This window comes from Aulonocara sp. 'chitande type north' Nkhata Bay, linkage group LG7 (genome assembly GCF_057382095.1).
Source record: "Aulonocara sp. 'chitande type north' Nkhata Bay isolate Kocher_YH1m ecotype deep benthic linkage group LG7, A_spYH_male_GT1.1, whole genome shotgun sequence".
Lineage (NCBI taxonomy): Eukaryota > Metazoa > Chordata > Actinopteri > Cichliformes > Cichlidae > Aulonocara > Aulonocara sp. 'chitande type north' Nkhata Bay.
In genome coordinates, this window is record NC_141350.1 from 24654877 (window position 1) to 24673212 (window position 18336).

At 38.4% G+C, this 18336-nt stretch overlaps 2 protein-coding genes across 7 annotated transcripts in view; one reads left to right on the forward strand and one right to left on the reverse strand.

Annotated features, from left to right (window-relative positions):
• Positions 1–8332, reverse strand: part of poc1b (POC1 centriolar protein B) — a 51660-nt gene extending 43328 nt beyond the window's left edge. Inside the window, exons 1-10 of one of the 4 annotated variants that reach the window (XM_086299567.1) lie at positions 7810–8318; positions 7216–7300; positions 6642–6698; positions 6309–6488; positions 5005–5112; positions 4522–4637; positions 4195–4328; positions 4042–4110; positions 3780–3932; positions 3531–3608 (exon numbers count right to left, since the gene is read on the reverse strand). In XM_086299567.1, coding sequence (XP_086155693.1) covers positions 3531–3608; positions 3780–3932; positions 4042–4110; positions 4195–4328; positions 4522–4637; positions 5005–5112; positions 6309–6488; positions 6642–6643 — 840 coding nt within the window. In that variant the 5' untranslated portion in view covers positions 6644–6698; positions 7216–7300; positions 7810–8318. Of the gene's footprint in view, positions 1–3530; positions 3609–3779; positions 3933–4041; positions 4111–4194; positions 4329–4521; positions 4638–5004; positions 5113–6308; positions 6489–6641; positions 6814–7215; positions 7633–7809 lie in introns of those variants that run through there. The other 3 variants (XM_086299564.1, XM_086299565.1, XM_086299566.1) reach the window with 3 other exon arrangements.
• cep41 (centrosomal protein 41) lies at positions 7594–16877 on the forward strand. Of its 3 annotated transcripts, none has more exons than XM_086299570.1 (11): positions 7594–7627; positions 9010–9073; positions 9176–9223; positions 11962–12023; positions 12273–12342; positions 12435–12570; positions 14228–14394; positions 14478–14545; positions 14656–14770; positions 15025–15240; positions 15603–16877. In XM_086299570.1, exons 2-11 carry the CDS (start codon positions 9013–9015, stop codon positions 15719–15721), a joined length of 1062 nt encoding a protein of 353 aa, XP_086155696.1. In that variant the 5' UTR covers positions 7594–7627; positions 9010–9012; the 3' UTR covers positions 15722–16877. The 3 variants fall into 3 exon arrangements, with proteins under 3 accessions (XP_086155696.1, XP_086155695.1, XP_086155694.1); XM_086299569.1 differs by lacking the exon at positions 7594–7627 and adding an exon at positions 8532–8695; XM_086299568.1 differs by lacking the exon at positions 7594–7627 and adding an exon at positions 8755–8929.
• The last annotated feature ends 1459 nt before the right edge of the window (positions 16878–18336 follow it).

Below are 18336 nucleotides of genomic sequence, written 5' to 3' on the forward strand. Positions count from 1 at the left end.
TAGGTCAACTAACTTTAACCTCAGGCATATTTCACATTCGAGCTTAAAATATCAATACATTTGATAGAAATACTTTTACTCACATAAATACTCTGGCATAAATTCCCCACATTTCACTCTGTCAGTAATTAGTTACCTCACCCAAGACCGTCGAAACACAAATTTACTCTGACACCATGATAAAAATGCAGGCAGCTGCTGACTGGTTAATTTGAACATATACAGGTTCAAATTGAACATGCTCTACTGTCTGCAAGGTCTATCAGCTAACCAAATGCACCCTGACAAGTGACAAACTTTAAGTATAAGTGGAAAAATTGACAATGTACTCTCATATTTGCGAGAAACGTTTGCTAGCTAAAAGAAAGCTAGCTAACAACTTTAGCATAGTAAAGTTGCTAAAGTTAAACTATGATTAAAACCATCAAATTTAAAGTGTACAAATATAACTTGTAATTAATCTATTTAGAATTCAATGCTTAGTTAACTCACCGAATACAGTCTAGGTGAAACACACCTCTACTCCCACAAAGTGATAAGAATGAAGACAACTGCTACGCCTGTGATGATACGAACATATGCTACGGGGTTACCCTCTGCTGTATGCATGGTCTCATACACATCTATGGCTAACCAAGGTAACCACCAGAGTGACAGATTTAATTGACAGATTTCATTAATAACAGGAAAAAATACAAATGCTTTTACTTTTATAGAGTAACAACTAGCATAACACAGAGTGTCAATTCACATCATGTAGCTGCCATTGTCAGACTAAACTTACGCAGTGAATTCCTGTAACTAGTACATATTTATAAAAGAGTATAAAACAAGAAACTTACCAGGTAGTGGTGCCAACCTCTGTTTTTTTCCGTTTCTTCTTTTTTTATGGCAGTTGTAATTATTTTTTCGTTATGGTCCAGTTATGGGCAGTTCAAACACGAAGGATGTTCCAACTCACTTTTACATGTTACACAAACTTAATATTTTCTTTTGTTGATTGATGACAAAAGTATTTTGTTCAATATACTAAAACATTTAAGTTAAGGAGGTGTTTATTAATTTCTGTGTTGCACTGACTTTTAACATTGATTAGTCAACTCACTGAAACGTGTACATGTAGACAACTTACTTTTTTAAGTAGAAAAATGCTTTTTTGTTAAGTTCTATCTACAAACACCATGAATATTTTTTAGAGTGTGTGGTTTCCAGACAAATATGAGACCCAGTCCCTGAACAAATTCCACGTTTAGTCGGAAACGTAATGGATAAAGTTACCATGTTAGAAACAGAACTTTGAAACAAGATGTTCATACTTATAGCCTCCTCAATCATACAGAGACAACCAGCAGATGGCAGCTGATGATGATTAGATACATCATTTTGTGAAACTGGTTTGTCTATCAAAGTTTTTTAATGTCAGCTGATAGTTGCTACAAAACAGAGAATGGCCCAGATTCTGACTGAATTTTTGCTCAAAACCTTATCCTGCTAGTGCTGCTAGCTCAGCGCTCAGAATTAGTCATGTAAAAGAGGAAGACGAAACAGCTGATGCCCCAGGAGAGTGATCATGTCATTACTGACACCTGCACTTCCATACAAACATCCTGAAGGTAATCATGCAGAATTGTATAGTTTTGTAAGCACTTTTGCAAAACTACAAACATTTTCACCAGTTAAAAAAAATATTTCGAAAGAGGGGAAAACAACAATGTTATTCAAGTGTGAATAACATTGTTGTTTTCCCCTTAAACACTTGAATGTTTGCAGCTCAGTCAGATTCTCTCCAGGGAACTAATACACACTCAGAATAAAAGCAAACCAAAGTGAATACTAGCAGGTTTAAAGGCCATTAGTCAAAAAAGCTAATAAAGCATAAGTGATAAGAGGAGATGGCCCTAAATTATAGACAGGGAGGTTACCAATGGTAGCAGGAAGGCCAGAGTATAGCAACCTTCCCATGGGGCCACCCATGTAGCCACCTCAGGCAACTTGCATGTCCCAGTCATTTTCTCTCACTCTCTCACTCTCGTTCTCTCTATTTTCGTTTTTACTTGGGCCCATTAGGGCGATGAAGGGGAAACATGGACACAGAGCGGAAGGGAAATCTCTCTGAGGACATCTACAACAGTGAGAGACCAAAGAAACTAACCAGAAGGGAAGACGAGAGGAAAAGAGGACAAGGCAGAGGGGGAGGAAAGATGAGGTTTCTAAGAGATGGCTATCAGGAGATGAGAGCTGACAGGAGGAGTAGCACTGAGGGCTCCCTGCTCTGAACCAATTTAAACAGGAATGGCCCTCTCTCACACACACACACACACACACACACACACACACACACACACACACACACACACACAACTAGTGACTCATGTCATGTACAAACCCCTGGAGCACGACCACAAACACACACAAACGACTGGGAAATCACTAGCACATTCACACGCTGTAAATGCTCATTCAATGCTCATAAATATGCACATGCATTCATGCAAAGACAACCTGCAGAAGCCACTGAAAAGTGATGATATATTATAATAAGTCAGAAGCTGTGTCTGTGTGTGACATTCATTCATCTTGCCATTTTTGGCAACGATAAAACTGACGTACATGTATAAATTTTGGGTGACATCATGGTGCAGTGATTAAAACTAGTGCATAATAATGCATGCAATGGATTCAGAGGATTGAGGAAGAGTCATTCTTGGATTCTAGTCTAGAAATTAAATTTCCTGCCTTTAAACTATTCTGTTCGAAATCCACATCCAATTCTCACAATAATCTAAAGCCTCGATTTAAAATCAAGCACTGTGCAGTCTTTGACGTAACAGTGGATGAGGTATTTTGCCGCACAATCAAATCAAAATCAGTCGGTCTCAGTTCTGTGAAAATGTGCATTACTACTCATCTTCATTAACATTTCTTCCCATTTATGCAGAATTGAGGAATCCTAAGACAAACATTAAAGAGGAGACTTTGGCCCATGATTTTCACGCTTATCAAACTGGTATGCATCCATCACAATCAGGAAGCCTCCATCTAATCTACAGTTTATTTTTAATCATGATATTAACCTACTTTGTCTACTTACAGTATTTGTGTACACTGCACCATTATACTACAGCCTGTTTATGAACAGTTTACAGTCATTCTAATCGTAAACACAAAGCAAAAATAAATAAAACAATGATATACATCACAGCATCCTTAACATCCGCTGAAGCAAGTTTTAGAAAAGCTTCAGGATTTCAAAACTAAACACTGGTCTGCACTGCCACCTGGTGGTGATATGCGCATCCCCTCCAAATGATACAAGTATGAATTAGTTTAAGTCGTCTATAAAATGTTCTCATAGACACTATAAGAACATTTTTCATCAGTATCTTGAGTAGTAGTTAAATATTGCTGTTTCTGTATTTCAATATGTTTGTGTTTCAAGTCATTTTTATGCACACACTAAATAATAATCTACATAGACACCCGACTAAATATCCTACGGTTTAGATGTGTTGAAATCTGCATTAGCTTACCATGTTGCCATGGACAGACTGTCCCAGCTGTATGACATGTGGCTCAGTTGATCTGGTGTCTTTTACTGCTGGACTGACCTGGCAACAAAACATGTAATTAAGCAGCAAGCACTGTGCCTTCCAAACAAAGTACGATCTTTAAATGTTTACATCTGCTGTTTATATCAAAATGGCAAATGTCTAAAAAAATGTTTAATAGCACAGAGTTTTGATGGTCTGTTAGTATTAATGAAGTGAAACAAGACTGACCTGAATGGCTGTAGGCTGTGGGTGATGAAGGTGTGGTCCCCTGGGATGAATGTCAGACAGGTGGGGTGGGGGATCTGGTGTCGACCTCCGGCTGTGTTGAAGTAAGACATCCTGATATGACCTGCTGTCAAAGTTAGTCTTCCACAGCAGCACCTAAGCAACCAAGATGCAACCACATGACCCAAATTCAGCACATTTTCCAACAGTAAAGATATGACCTCGAATGATTTGGGTAATTCATTGTTCAGTCATCGTGCAGAACCTGACTGTCAGCTCCTCCTGAGGCAAAGACATCTCCAGCCCTGGAAAAGGCCACAGTGATCACAGCACCCTAATAAAATATATTAAAGAATGTCAAAGACTACAATCAAACACTATGAAGAACTAATAAAATGGACATTTCTTTAAGCATCACCTTGTGCCCATGAAGAGTGTAGATCAGACGCCCTTCCAACAGGTCCAATATCTTAATAGTGCCATCATTCGAACCACTTATCACATAGTTGTTGGATGGGTGGAAGGAAAAACTGTTGATTCCTGCACTATGAACTGATCCAATTGTACAAAAAATAAGCCACAACCACAAAAATACACATATAAAATTGAATTTTAAATGAAAACTTAAATCAGGTGAATTAATTGTATACCTAGTAATCTAGAAATGCAATTAAAGTCTTAACTGTAGGATATTTTAGACACTTGTTTATACAAGATGAAAGAAAAAAAAAAAGCATTATCGTACCACGATAATGCTGAATAAGCTTGTTGGTCCGTAAATCCCAGATTTTCAAAGTACTGTCAGCTCCTGACGATGCAATACAGGTACCACTGGAGTTGAAATCAACAAATGTTGCTGATCTGGGGTTTAAAAAACAAAAACAAAAAAAGAAGTCAATCAGTGGCCATGAATAGGAGAGCAAAAATAGGCGAGTTAGTTTTCACATCAAATTACATCTAATGATGTTCTGGCCTTTCACCACTTTACAATCCAGCTTCTAAATTTTCAAACACAACCAATACCCTCAAATCGGGATATCTCGTCATTAAGAAAAATATGCAGCTTAATACATTTTTGAAAAGTGTATGCGCAAAATTCATCAAAGAGAAAATGTGACTGTATTAACACAACAAATTGAATTTTGAATTTCAAGTAACTGATGCACAAAACTTATATGAAACATATTGAGAAAAGAGAACACTAGATCAGTTTTTGGAGAGATTTTACCCCCCACAGTCGGTCAAACAGTTGATGCAGTGTTTGGTAGATGTGTCCCAAAGCCGGACAGTCCGGTCATCCCCACAGGAAGCTATGATTCTGCCATCCGGAGAAAATCTACAGGAAATAAACACACAACGATAATACAGAAAAAGTTCAAATCCACTTTTTGCAGTACTGTGCTGTTTCACACTCATATAGTTAAAAACACTCAGTTGATCAGTGAGTTGTTTATACAGTTATGATCAGACGTTTGCTCAATGTTTTTCCTCAATACTCTCAATTCTGGGTTTTTAATGTCTGCTTTGAACTATTCTTTTTCCAGGGTGGAATGATTGTACAGCAAACAGATTAAATTAAGGCAAAAAAACAGAACTGGGTATACATTTATTTTGGATTCATTTTTAAGTGTACAGAAGTACACATACAGGCTTAAATATATACACCTAATCACTTAAATATTTTAATAAGGGGATGCTGAAGGTTCTACAATGTTTTCTAACTTAAAAAGACCAAAACCTATTAACTTACCTATTAACTACAACTGGACTTTTTTGACAGCACTTATTGAACTGATCAATATTAAGAACAATGGGAAAAGTCCAAGTTAAGATCCAATGAGAATGTCATGGATCCATTTCTACACAACTGCAGATTCCAAAATCCTTAGTTCAAACAATTTTGCACAAGCATGGTGGTGGTATCATCCTGCTATGGGGCCATTTTGCTGCCGGCTGTACTCTTAGACTGCAAAAAGTAGATAAAAGTAAAAAATGAAGAAGGAGGGCTACCTCCAATTTCTGCAACTCCGCAATTAGGTATTCCAACAGGAAAATGATTGCAAACACACAACAAAGCTTGTTTTAGAATGGATAAAGCAGGCCAACATTAAGTCACGACCTCACACTACTGAAAAGTTGTCACCTTCCCCTAAAAATCCAGGTCTGTGCCAAAAAACAAGCAATTTAAATGAACTCAGGAAGAGTGGTGAAACATCTTTGTTGATGACTACCAAAAATATCTGGTTGATGTGCAACTTTCTGAATGACATTCAAATAAATATTGGTCTTCTCTAACCCTGAGTGGATTGGGAAAAAGAACAGTTCAAAGAAATCACTAAAAGACTAAAAGGTTTGCTGAGATTTATGCCAATGAGCTGTATGTAAACTTTTAATCACAACTCTATGTAACATATTAACTTCTTTGACTATATTGGAAATTCAAACGAGCTCAAACATACAAACCAAATGTCAAGTAAGTTATAACACAACTGCATGAAAATAGACTATAGGGATTTATGTGGTCTTTGGTACCTAGCACAGCGCACCCAGTTAGTGTGCTGATTGAGGGAGTAGATGAAGCACTGCCGGTGAACACTCCACACTTTAACAGACTTGTCATCTGATGCTGTCACCAGTCTCTGGCCATCATGGGAGAAGGCAACACTGCGTACAGCAGCTGTGTGGGCTTTGAACACTGTCGACTCGCCTTTCCTATGAGATGCACAGAAAATAACTAAATACAGCCATTTTATTTTTGTTGCCAAATCTCTGCAAGACATTAATTTATACACCAAACTGCATGTTATTGGACCGAGTTTTAATTCACAGGTTAAACATGTCTTGGATAAAGTGACTGATGCTTACATTGAAGGTGTCCACAGTCTGACTGTTCTGTCCTTGGAAGAAGAAGCCACCAGATTGCTAGATGGAGAGAATTGCACCCCAGTGATCACATCCTGGTGCCCAACAAATTGAAAGGCCCTCGCTTTGGGAGCCAAATTCCATATCATCAAGTTTTTATCTAATGACCCTGAGGCTGGAGGGACAAAAGGTAACAAAGACACATGGAGACATTTCAAACAAAAAGTGAAATGAAACTCCCGTCAGTACAATCAGTACAGATGGCCTTTGTTAGAGAAATAATGCAAAAACATAGGAAAAATTGGACACGTTCAGGTTAAATGTCCACCCATTAAAACAGCCCTTTTTGGAACACAGGATAGGTGGTTTCAATATTACTTGCCTAGTTCTAAAAAATAGCTTAAATCTGTTCATTTTAGTTAAAATATTATCAATAAAAATTTGAAATACCTAGCAATGTCAACATGCTCTTTCTCTTTTTTATAACGTTATTTCAAGGTCAAAAGAATGACACAAGACTAGAGCAAATATATGCATGATGTTAAAAGCATGTCTGCATTTGAAAAGTAAGGGTTACCCAGTTGTTTGCGGTTCGGATTGAAGTCTGCACAAGTGACAGCATCTTTGTGTCCCTTAAAGTGCCTCTCCAACGTAGGATCCTCCTTCAATTACAAAGCTCAATTAGTGTAGAAAAATCTGCGTGCATTGTTTTAAAAAAAAATCATCTGTGTAAACAATAAATAATTTCTAACTTCTTCGAACTAGGAAAACTCAGCGATTATAGTAAAACATTTGACTTTGATTTTCGAATGACACTCTGGCGTTGCTCTGCTTCATGAACACTTTCACTCTTTTCGTGTCGTTAGGGACAACTTGCTCAGACTCAAGTCTACTGCTGGATAAGCGTGGTAGTCTTTACTTCCCTGCTTTGCTGCGTGGTCGTCCGACACTACAAACATTACGCTTGGCGAAGCTGAAGAAAGGCAGGTGTAAGCGATGCTTTAATAAGTTAATATAGAGGACCCCGTGTGACAGCCCAATCAGTAAATCCTCTTAGCAGACGTAGCTAAAAGAAACTTGCCGACTCGGCTAATATTAGCGCCATATGACGTTATGTACACAAAGTTTAGCACATTTCTTTTAACGCAAGTTTTAAAACAAATATACTTACCATAACAGACGCCATTGTGTGTGTTGAGTAAAAATGCTAAAGTTGTCTGAAGGAAATTTGAACTAACCCGCTCATCTGCACCTCCATGACTGTCAACACAGCACTGAGCGTCCAGCAACTCGTTCAGACCTGGCCTATCGAACTCAGATATAATAGCTCAACACTTTTTTTCAGTAAGCTGAATTCACGTCGTACTTTATGGTTTCCGAGGTCAAAAATAAACAATGAGTTTCGTTAAACGCATAACAGAATTGAACCTTTCATCTGCAGCGTTAAGCTAAAACGAAAACAAAAAACAACCCGTGTTCTGTAGCAAAGACTGGTGTTGCATTCATGACACATGTTAAAATAGTAAACGTATAAATCTTCACTGGAAACCATCTTTACAAGATAATACTTATGCACAGAAACCATTCACAAATACAGAAAAATCACTCAAAGTGAACAAAATAGTATTGCTGAATTATTCTATTCAAACTCTGGTGTCATATTAAGGATTTAAGGGCTTACTGTAATTACGTGTCGTACAAATATAAAAAACGAGCATAGCATATTGTGTTAAACAACAAAGAGGAAAGACTGCGTAAAAATATCGGGTAGAACATACCAAATTCATAAACCACGGAAATATTCTGCAAACTGTATGTGTTGTGCTTTTGACCTAAAAAAACGAGACCTGAACGCGCCATGTCATGGGTGGAGCGTCTTTGGCTGCTAAGCAACTAGCCAAACCACTATGTCGACAGAGCGCCAGAGTATAACCTTACCTGATTGGTCGGGGAAAAAACATTGACGAATCAAAACTGAGATTGTTAACCTTGAAACTGGACTTTTGATATTGCGGTTTAAAAAGATGTCGCTGAATCGGAGCATCGGCAACGCAGAGGTAACGTTGGGGAAGAAAAACAGCACTAGTTATTTTATTTACACGCTAAGTGGCATTACTGCACTGTCGAAAAATCCATTAACTTAATGCGGCTACAGCATGAGCAACAAAAAATAATGTAGCCCTTCCAAAGAGGTAGCTAGTCGGCTATATTGGTGTCAGTGTTACCGTATCAACGGTAGTGCACCTGTTAAAATGACAGCATTAGCTAGATTACTCACTACTATTGAAAAGGTGCTCTTTATTCTAGACTGTACGATTTGCGTTTAAGCTATCACAGCTAACGCTAACGTGTCGTTCTTTTCTCCCTGCAGTACATGAAGAAAAAGATACCGAAAAACGCAAAGTATGAGCATGTGAAAACGAGGCTTGACACAGGTACATATGCAAGATTTACGTGACTGTGTAGCTTATTTTGACACACAGTTTGAATGCTCTTTAACTTCCTTATATATGTTAATGTCACGGTTTATTTCCCAGGATGTAGTCTCACGAAGTATATGGAAAGACTGGAGGAGATTAAAAAAAGTGAGTAACCTGTCTTTAAGAATTTCGTGATTGCAGTATCCTTATAAGCGTTCTCATAACAGCAGTGTGCATCAATATTAAAAGCACTCTGAATGATTCCATATGTGATCCTTTTGACTGCAAACCATGAAAACAAGCATCCATGCAAAAGCCTTTCTGGACAAACAAACACCCAATAAAAGAACAACAAAAAGGTATTAAACGTGGATCATTAATGCTCTGATACATTTATCTGGCTTCTTAATGACTACCAGTCACTCTCAGTCCTAAAACTCACATATCAGTGTTCCTGCACACAAGTACTCTGCATGCCAACACCCTCATGGACTGAGATGTGCACCTGCTTACTCCACTGGGCCTAAGTGAAACACAAAACATCTGTTCCTCCAGGCAGCTGGTCATAATAGTACAAAATCCCTGTTTAATGTACCGCCCCCTTGTGCCACCTCCCACACAGTTGCATCAAAAATAACAGCTCTCTTAGGCGATAACCAACTATACTTATTCCTTACTCTTTTATTTTCTATAACCGAGATCTATACTTTATCTTTCTCACCAGTTACAATAAAAATCGATTATTTTTACAGTTTCAGTGTCTTCCTTGACAATGGCAACATTTTTGACCCAAGTAGTACAAAACAGTTGTTCTGCCCACTGGTCTGCTAGCCTGCTACTTTTGACTATTGGTCATGTAACATCAGTTCAGCCTTGTGGCAAGTTACAAATGAGGTCTTTTCTTTATAAAGTGAAAACATGGCTCAAATAGCACACCTTGGCAGAACTCTAAGATCCATGCACTTTCCTTAAGTGCACAAGACCTGTTTACTGTACATTCAAGGCAAGATTTCCCAACCTGGCACTCCCAATTTCTTAATAATCAATGGGTGTCTCCTTGCTCTCTGTGTACTGTCAAAAGGTAAAAGAGTGAGGTGCTAACCTATTGATATAGCCCAGTTTAATAAATCAAATTTGTGGACAGTGATTTTTTTTCCTTCTGATTTCTCAGGGGTAAGAGACCCTGATCCCTCCATTCTCTGAAGCAGATTGTACCACTGTTCACATTTTTTCCTCTGCGGGACTGAACCCAGTCTTAAGGGACATACTGGCAAGGTGCCAGCAAGGGTCTTTTGTCACAGTGCGAATTACTGAGGTCTGAATGGTAATAATACCAGCATTAGCTGCACTGATAAAAACAGGCTGAGCAGTTTGATTTGAGCACTGGGGTGGTAGCTTTAGTGGTAAGGTAGAATGGGAACAGACACGTTAGAGTTGTGGCTCTGGCTACGTCCACACTAATGCGTTTTTTCATTTGAAAACGCATCATGTACTCTGCGTTTTGGCTTCCCGTCCACACTGAGACGGCGTTTTTGCTGAAGGAAAATGCAGCATTTTGAAAACGCTCTCGAAAACGCATACATTTGAAGACAGTGCTTTCGCGTCACAGCAAAAACGAAGACTTTTTGAAAACGATGACACATTTTAGTCATGTGATGCAGTCATGTGGCCAATTAAACTAAGATAGCGGAGGGCAGATGTTTTGTTTGCTCTCAATTTTGACAGCCCTACTAAAGATTAATATCAGTCTGTACATGCTCCAGATAGCTTTTCTTCAAATTCTTTAACTCTCACTCGCTTTTACAACTTTGTACTTTTGTGTTACGCACAGCAACAACTCCACCTCAATGTTAGTCCATTGAAAAAAAACTCGGTGCTTTTCCTCAACATTTTGCCGCAACATTTCAAAGAGCGGCAAAGTAAATAAATGACAAACAGAAATGAGGCAGGCTGAATCGTCTTGCGTTTCACGCATGCGCAATACTGGAACGTAAGCGTTTTCGGCCGTTTACGTCCACACGTACACGGGTATTTTTGAAAACAGAGATTTTCCGTTTTCGTTTTAAAAAATAATCCCGTCCACACATAAAGGCAGAAATGAAGGAAAACGCTGCTAGGAACATGCCAAAGCAGCAGGTGGCGCTATATTCCTAACCGTGTAGAAATGTTGGCCAATCAGAAGTCTAGAAGCCTTGGTGGGAAAAAGTAAACAAAGCTGGGGCATAGAAGCAGAACCGAGTGGTATGTGTGGAGGGACAGTAACTGTGTGTATATGTAAGCATTTAAACACTGCAGAGAGTACAATTAACAGTAACAGTATTGTAGAAATTCATTTCACCGAAACAATAACGTGGCGCACAGTGTGACGTCAAAAAAGGCGCACATCTTTGACACTGCGTTTTCTCCGTTTTTCTCGTCCACACGTAAATGCAAAAACGGAGTTTTAGAAAATATCCACCCTGGCCGGAGTTTTTAAAAATCTCCGTTTTCAGTGATCAAAAACGCCGTTTACGTGTGGACGAAAGGTGCAAACGCATAGAAAAATCTGCGTTTTCAAAAATACCCGGGTACGTGTGGGCATAGCGACTGAAAACGCTAGTGTGGATGCGGGGCGTTTTCAAATCTATCTGGTCCAGTGTGGACGTAGCCTCTGTGAAGCAATGGAAGGGGATAAAGAAATACAGGACCTGATAGACCCAGGTGAATTTGAACTACTAAGGCTGCACGCAGTGGCTAACTCTATTATACTCTTTGGTTCACACTTATCAATTACATTAGACTTCACAGGAAGCATTTACGTTCATCTTCAAGGGTTATTCAAAAAGAGCAGCTATCATCAAGACTGATGGTTTTCAGCGTTGCATATATATTAGATTCATGCATTTGTTTTCTTTCCATTTAAGATTACAGGTATCGAAAAGATGAAATCTTCAAACGATTAAAAGTGACAACATTTGCACAACTGGTAAGCATGAAAATTGACTTTTTCCAGAACTGTAACATTCTGTAAGTTTGGTGTTGCAATCAGTGGAAAGTCTACCGACCAACTTGATCATAGATGGTGATTAAACAAATGGCTCTCTGTTTATTGATATTTCTTCTTTTATTTTCCACAAGCTTCAGGATGTGTATTTCTTTTGTTACACTTTCATTTATAATTTTGTTTAAAAAATTTTCTTCTCCTTTATCTTCAAAATGTTCTTTTCCACACCAGATACTGCAGGTGGCCTCTGTTTCCGACCTGAATGAAAATGAAAAAGATAGTGAATCTCACAGTCCAGAAGGTAATAGTTGCAGTCAGAATTACTTGTTCACTTAGCATGACTTACTGACAGTAGCTGACAGTGTATTGTAATGTATGGTTATTGATTTGTAGATGGTCTGCGGTTGGAGTCTGGAGGAGACTCAGAGTTCGCGTCTGAACACACCAATGGCTCTTTGCTGGCATCAGATTGTCAGGAGACAGGAGATGCCAGTGAAGTCTGCTACACTGCTAGGTCAACTCTTCTAAGGTCATTTACAGCACTCCGTAAACCTTTACAGAGTATACCATACTATTTGTATTTGGACAGACAAACTTTATTATGACAAAATTTACTATTATTATTACTGTTTATATTAAAATGTATCCTAAGGCAACAGTAAATATCATTACATTGTATTTCCTTTTTAAAGATTTTGAAACTTTCTCGATGCAGTATCTGACTTCTATATGAAGTCAATTTTCTTTTTCCAGGAGTCTAATTTGTATTTGCAACTGCACTAGCAGATAGATCAGATCTGGATGGGTATTACATTGTGAGTTCACCCATTTCAAGATGTCTTTTGATATCTACCCACATGTATTTCATGGTTAATAGATGGCTTATAAAGTCTTGAGAATTGAACTTTCTATGGTGGCCTTGAGAGGTCAAATGGACTGCAACAAAACATTGAAAAAGCACACAAAACACAACATAAGTTGAATAAAACACAACGGAAGTAGAAAAAAAACCCCAGCAAAAGCTGAATGAAACAACAGAAATAAAAAGAAAAATGCTAAAACATTCCAAAATAAAATGGATGTGTTTCTGGGGACACAATAAGGTGACGGATGAGATACAGAAATAGCAGAAACAAAAACATGCAAAGGATTGCACTGACACTTTTTTTTTTTTTTAAAGTGATAGGTTTGTTGTCCTTGGATGCCTCCATTTTTTTTCTAAGTGATTTAAATATTGACTTATGTCGTTGTTTACATTTTGCACAACATCCCAAATTTTTCTTCTGGGAAGTGTTTTGTAGAACGATACAAAGAGAGTTTGTTGACAGCCAACCTGCGTTACATTATCAGCCTCTGTCACACCCAGCACATAACAATCGCTACATTAACCCCAAGCACACCTGAAATTTACACCCACTGTTCATTATCTGTTTACATACAACATGCTTTTTGCACCTAAGGGCATCTGTTTGTCCAAAAACCCTACATCCCTGTTTATTTCACACTTAATGACCTCCCTCACTCTGTTCTTAGCATCCCATACTCTCCAATCATTATCATCATTATCATCATCGTGCACTTTAAATAGGAATCCCACAGGTGTAATTCTATCGGTGGCCTCTCTGAAGGAGACAGACTGCCATTGTAATGGGAGTCCTTTGGAGCATACGTCACCCTGTGCTTGGGGACAGATGGAGACAGAAATAAGGGCAGCACTGGGTTAAACTTGTGATGCGCTGTTTGACAAACTCTTATTAGGCCTTCTGTCCTTTATGAGACAAAGTGACTACTCTACTATATTGACTCAACACTGCTGTCACCAGGCTTTTATAGTCATATGTCAGGAGAAGTTAAATGAGTGGAAATGATTTGTAGCCCGTGTTAGACTAAAATTAACTGTAGAGGGTGTCGAGTGGGTGAACTGGGTGAATCACATCAGGAAAAAAGTATAGTGTCAGTATCAGGTTTTAGTCTTTGCCTCAGTGTACAGATAATAATGTGCTCTGTCCACACAATATATACCTCCGATCTTACAATTAAATTATCCGTTATTTTCATATGTTGGATACTCAGTTCTTTAGCATCCCTGAGTTATAAATGTGACAGTTGCCAGACTCAGAAAAACTACAATATAAAATGCAAGAAGCTGCAGACAGTCTGAGGCTCTCCAATCTTTGACCTTTCAGTGTCATTAGTGGTGTGGGAGAGCTGAATATAGACAGGAACAATCAAAAGATAGCAAGTGAGTTGGTGTCCAGCCCAGAGCCAACTGACAGGCCCTACACCGATTGCCCCTACCTGCTGCTGGATGTGAGAGATCGTGACGAGTATGACTGCTGCCACATCATTAGCGGTAGGTAAACATGAAGCTGGATCATTGAACTCCTTGTACAAAAAAATGACATTTTTAATTTCAATTGTCTGTCTTTCATGCAGCACACAGTTTTCCAATTGCCATGCTATCTCGGACAATGAACCCCTACACCAAAGAAGTGCTGGAATACGTATCCTTTTATAGTCACATCGCAAATTTGGCAGCTGTTAATCTTTCATGTTACAAATGTGAATAGCAACACTTAACTACTGACTGTACCTTAACCCACCAGCGGTGTAGAAAAATGCCCCAGGGAAGATCATCATTGTATATGATGAGGATGAGAGAATAGCTAGCCAGGCAGCTACCACCATGTGTGAACGAGGGTTTGAGAATCTGTTTATGCTCAGTGGAGGTAAGCTCTAATATCACTGGAGCCTTTTAAAGTACTTTCTCTAGAAGTAATCCGTTTCATAGCGAACATGTGATATGTGTCCAGGTGTGAACCTGCCAAGCATATATGTTTTCCAATGAACTCAGAGACTGTGGCCAAAATGCACCGTTGCCCCTTTCTGCAGCAGCTCTGGGATGTAAACACTAACGTCTACAATTATTAAAAATAAGTTTTGTAAAACCAAGCCTTTGTCTTCATGTGTCTTGCCTTGCCAGGTCTCAGAGTAATCGCTCAGAAATTTCCAAGCGGTATGACAACAGGCTCCATCCCTGCCTCATGCCTGTCCTCTCCTACATCATCAAAAGGGAAAAAATGCAACGCGTCACATCATCCGGCACGAGCAGCAGAGAAGAGGTGGCGGTTCACATCAGACGAGCTGGCCAAGATCCAGGAACAGCTGGAGGAAATACTCATCCCCAGTAACTCTAACAGTAAGAAGACACTGTTAAAGATTTAAAATCCAACTGGAAATCCAATTTGTAGAACACAGCAGTTGGCAGCCACTTGCTGCATTTCCAGAATTTTCTCCTTTTAAACTATTAAAACAACGGTTTTTGTTCCTGTATTACGGTATTTAAAACCTTATGTCCCATATGCAGTATTTTCTATTTCATAGACTACTGAGGTTGAAGCTAAATACTTATTTGATTGTTCCAGTTGTTGTTGTTGTTGTTGTTGTTGTTGTTATTAATATCATTATTATTATTAATATTATCATTATTATTAACAATAAAAATAATAGTATTACCATATTGCTTCCATAAAGTGATGCTATGGCCCATGTTTACTGCAGGTCGAATGTCCAGCCGAATGTCAACCAGCAGTGCCCGATCTACTGCATCAAGTCGTTACAGTTCGTCTACAAGTGGTAGAGGCACTGCGCGAGTTCAGAGCAGTAGATCCTGGAAATAACCCCACTCCTTTCTTAACCACAGATGTTAACAAATATACCTCTAAATAACAGTCCATGTCTTTCAGTTAAATCTAGCATTCAGCTGGATCCAGTATCATTTGTGGAAGAAACTAAATAACTAAATAAAAAGTCAGCTTTCCTCCAGAATGTTCTCTGAATGCTAACATTTCCCTTAAATATATTTCTGTATGTTGGAAATATCATGCTAATCACTTTACAACCAGCACACTAGTAAGACGTTCAAATCTAGATAGTTGTGTGACTCTGCATATAAAAACTATGTTAGGAACAACACAGATGTTTTATTTGAGACTCTGAACGGTTTCCAGTTGATTTCTTAACAGTCTTTCAAAGTGAACCTGAGATCAAAGGACTTTTCTCACACGTATAACACTATTCATCAGTTTTCACCAGCTAATAAATCTGCACAAATAAATCTGTGCATGGTCTGGTCATATTTTGGTATTTCGGCTGGAGCCAGGAAAAAAATGAATGTTAATATGACATGAAGCATATGCTGGAAATCTCTTTATGAAATGAAGTGTAATGTATTGCACAAGTGATGTTATAGAGTTTAATCCAGTTTATTAGGTTTTGAAAAGTTGTGCTGTATTTTTGTAACTTTTGTCTTTCTATTATGACAGTTCACCAACAGTCTTTAACTGCAGTTTCAGCATTTTAGTGTATTTTTTTAATCTAAAGTACTGTGAAATGTTCACATTGTGTGATTAATGGAAACCTTCACACTGACATGCATGACACAGATCAGTCACTAAAGAAAATATATGATCGTTTTTGTCGTGGCCAGAGCATATTTATTACAAGCATTGCCTACATCTTAAGAGCAATATTGTGATTTGTGGCCTGTTGTTTGCATGTTAGTGACTTTACATGTGCTTTCCCTGTCAAGTGCATTTTTTTCTAACCATCTTTTCACCATCTGTCTTAAATTGTTTACATGATTTTATTTGTAATGAATATCAAATAAAGGGTAAAATGGTTTTCCTGTACCTTTTTTGTTTGTTTTATTTGACCCACCACCTACTTTCACATAGGTACTGCTGTGGTTTCATCTGAGATGCATAAAATTACCTTTTGTAATTAAAATGTCACATACATTATATGTACTACTGCAGTGGTGAATGTTTATATTAAATATGGCCAAATGGCAATGACAACAAGGTTCAAGCGAGTCTTATTCCACACAGACAATAATGCAGTCTTCACTTCAGCTTAATGCAATGTGTTCTTCTTGTGAATCTTCATGATGCCGGTGATTTCAGTGTTTGATATGACCATTTCAGACACATGTCTGAACTTGAGCATAGTTTCTATTTGCAGCTGGTAGCCAATAACAAACAAAAGAAGTGATCCCACAGGTCCTACCTTGTAGGAATCCCTTGGGTAGAGCCTCGAGGGCAAGCATTAGGTGCTTGGGCCTTGGCCCATGGGGCCTGGCCGAGCTGAGCCTGAAGAAACTACTTGGGTCAGTCCTGCTGTGAGTCAACTACCCCAGAAGAGTGGACATAGGGGATCAGTGATTTGTGAATGGGGCGGCAGTCAGAGGTGGAAGTCCTGGGCCTCTGATCCCCGGTTTCCAAAATTGGCATGTGGCACATGGAACATCACCTCATACAACTAGCCTAGGTGACGTATTCTATTTTAACCTCGGGATTTCCAGGCCATACTCCTCACCGATGTTTCTGTATACTATGCTAACCACTTGGCTAAAGTGCCTCATGTATGTCCTGCCTGATAGCATCTTGCACCCTGCTGTTATGTGTTAAATTGTGTCCGGGTCATTGTTGCACACCCTGCACCCGGGGTCTTGGCCGATGTGGTAGAGCACAGACTCTGTTCATCTTGTGCTTAGAGTTTGTTGCTGTGCTGCTATGATTAGTGCCTCTGTGTTGTCTTTCAGTCCAGCCACTGGTAGGAATGTCAACCACTCCTATCTGACAGTGGTGCATACCGTGCAGGGTATGTACTCCTGACTGTATTTTTGTGCCAAAAACTCTGACCAAGTAAAGATGATTATTTCTGTCTGAAATTGCAAAATGTGAACATGACCTTGCAAATATTAATTGCGATCATATTACATCAATAGATAATTTGGATCTGTGTTGTTATTCCATGATGACGTTTTGAGTGAAATAACAATTAAATATATACAAACAAAAAACATCAAATGCAAGCAAAGGGAGACAGCTTTACCATGATTGAATAGTGAAGTACACAAACTTAAACAGAAATAAGATTTTGCTTTAAAAACAGCATTGACTACCGAAATCAACACTGATCACATGATATATAAAAGCCTGAGAAATAAAGTAGTCCTGAAATTATGTAAAGCTAAAGCTTTATATTGCACTGCTCTTATGGAAAAAGCTAAAGATCATAATATTTCACTTTGGAATCACTTAAATAAATTAATAAATAGATCATCGAGTCGGAAGGAAATTAAGGAAAAATTTAAATGGTATAGTTATTACAGATAAAGGTTGTTTCATTAAAAGATACAGGAATTTACTGACATTTACAGCTTTAAAATTTGTCAGTTAGAAATAGAAGATGAAAATGAATGGAAAGGGGTATTAATTACTCCAGTTTTTAA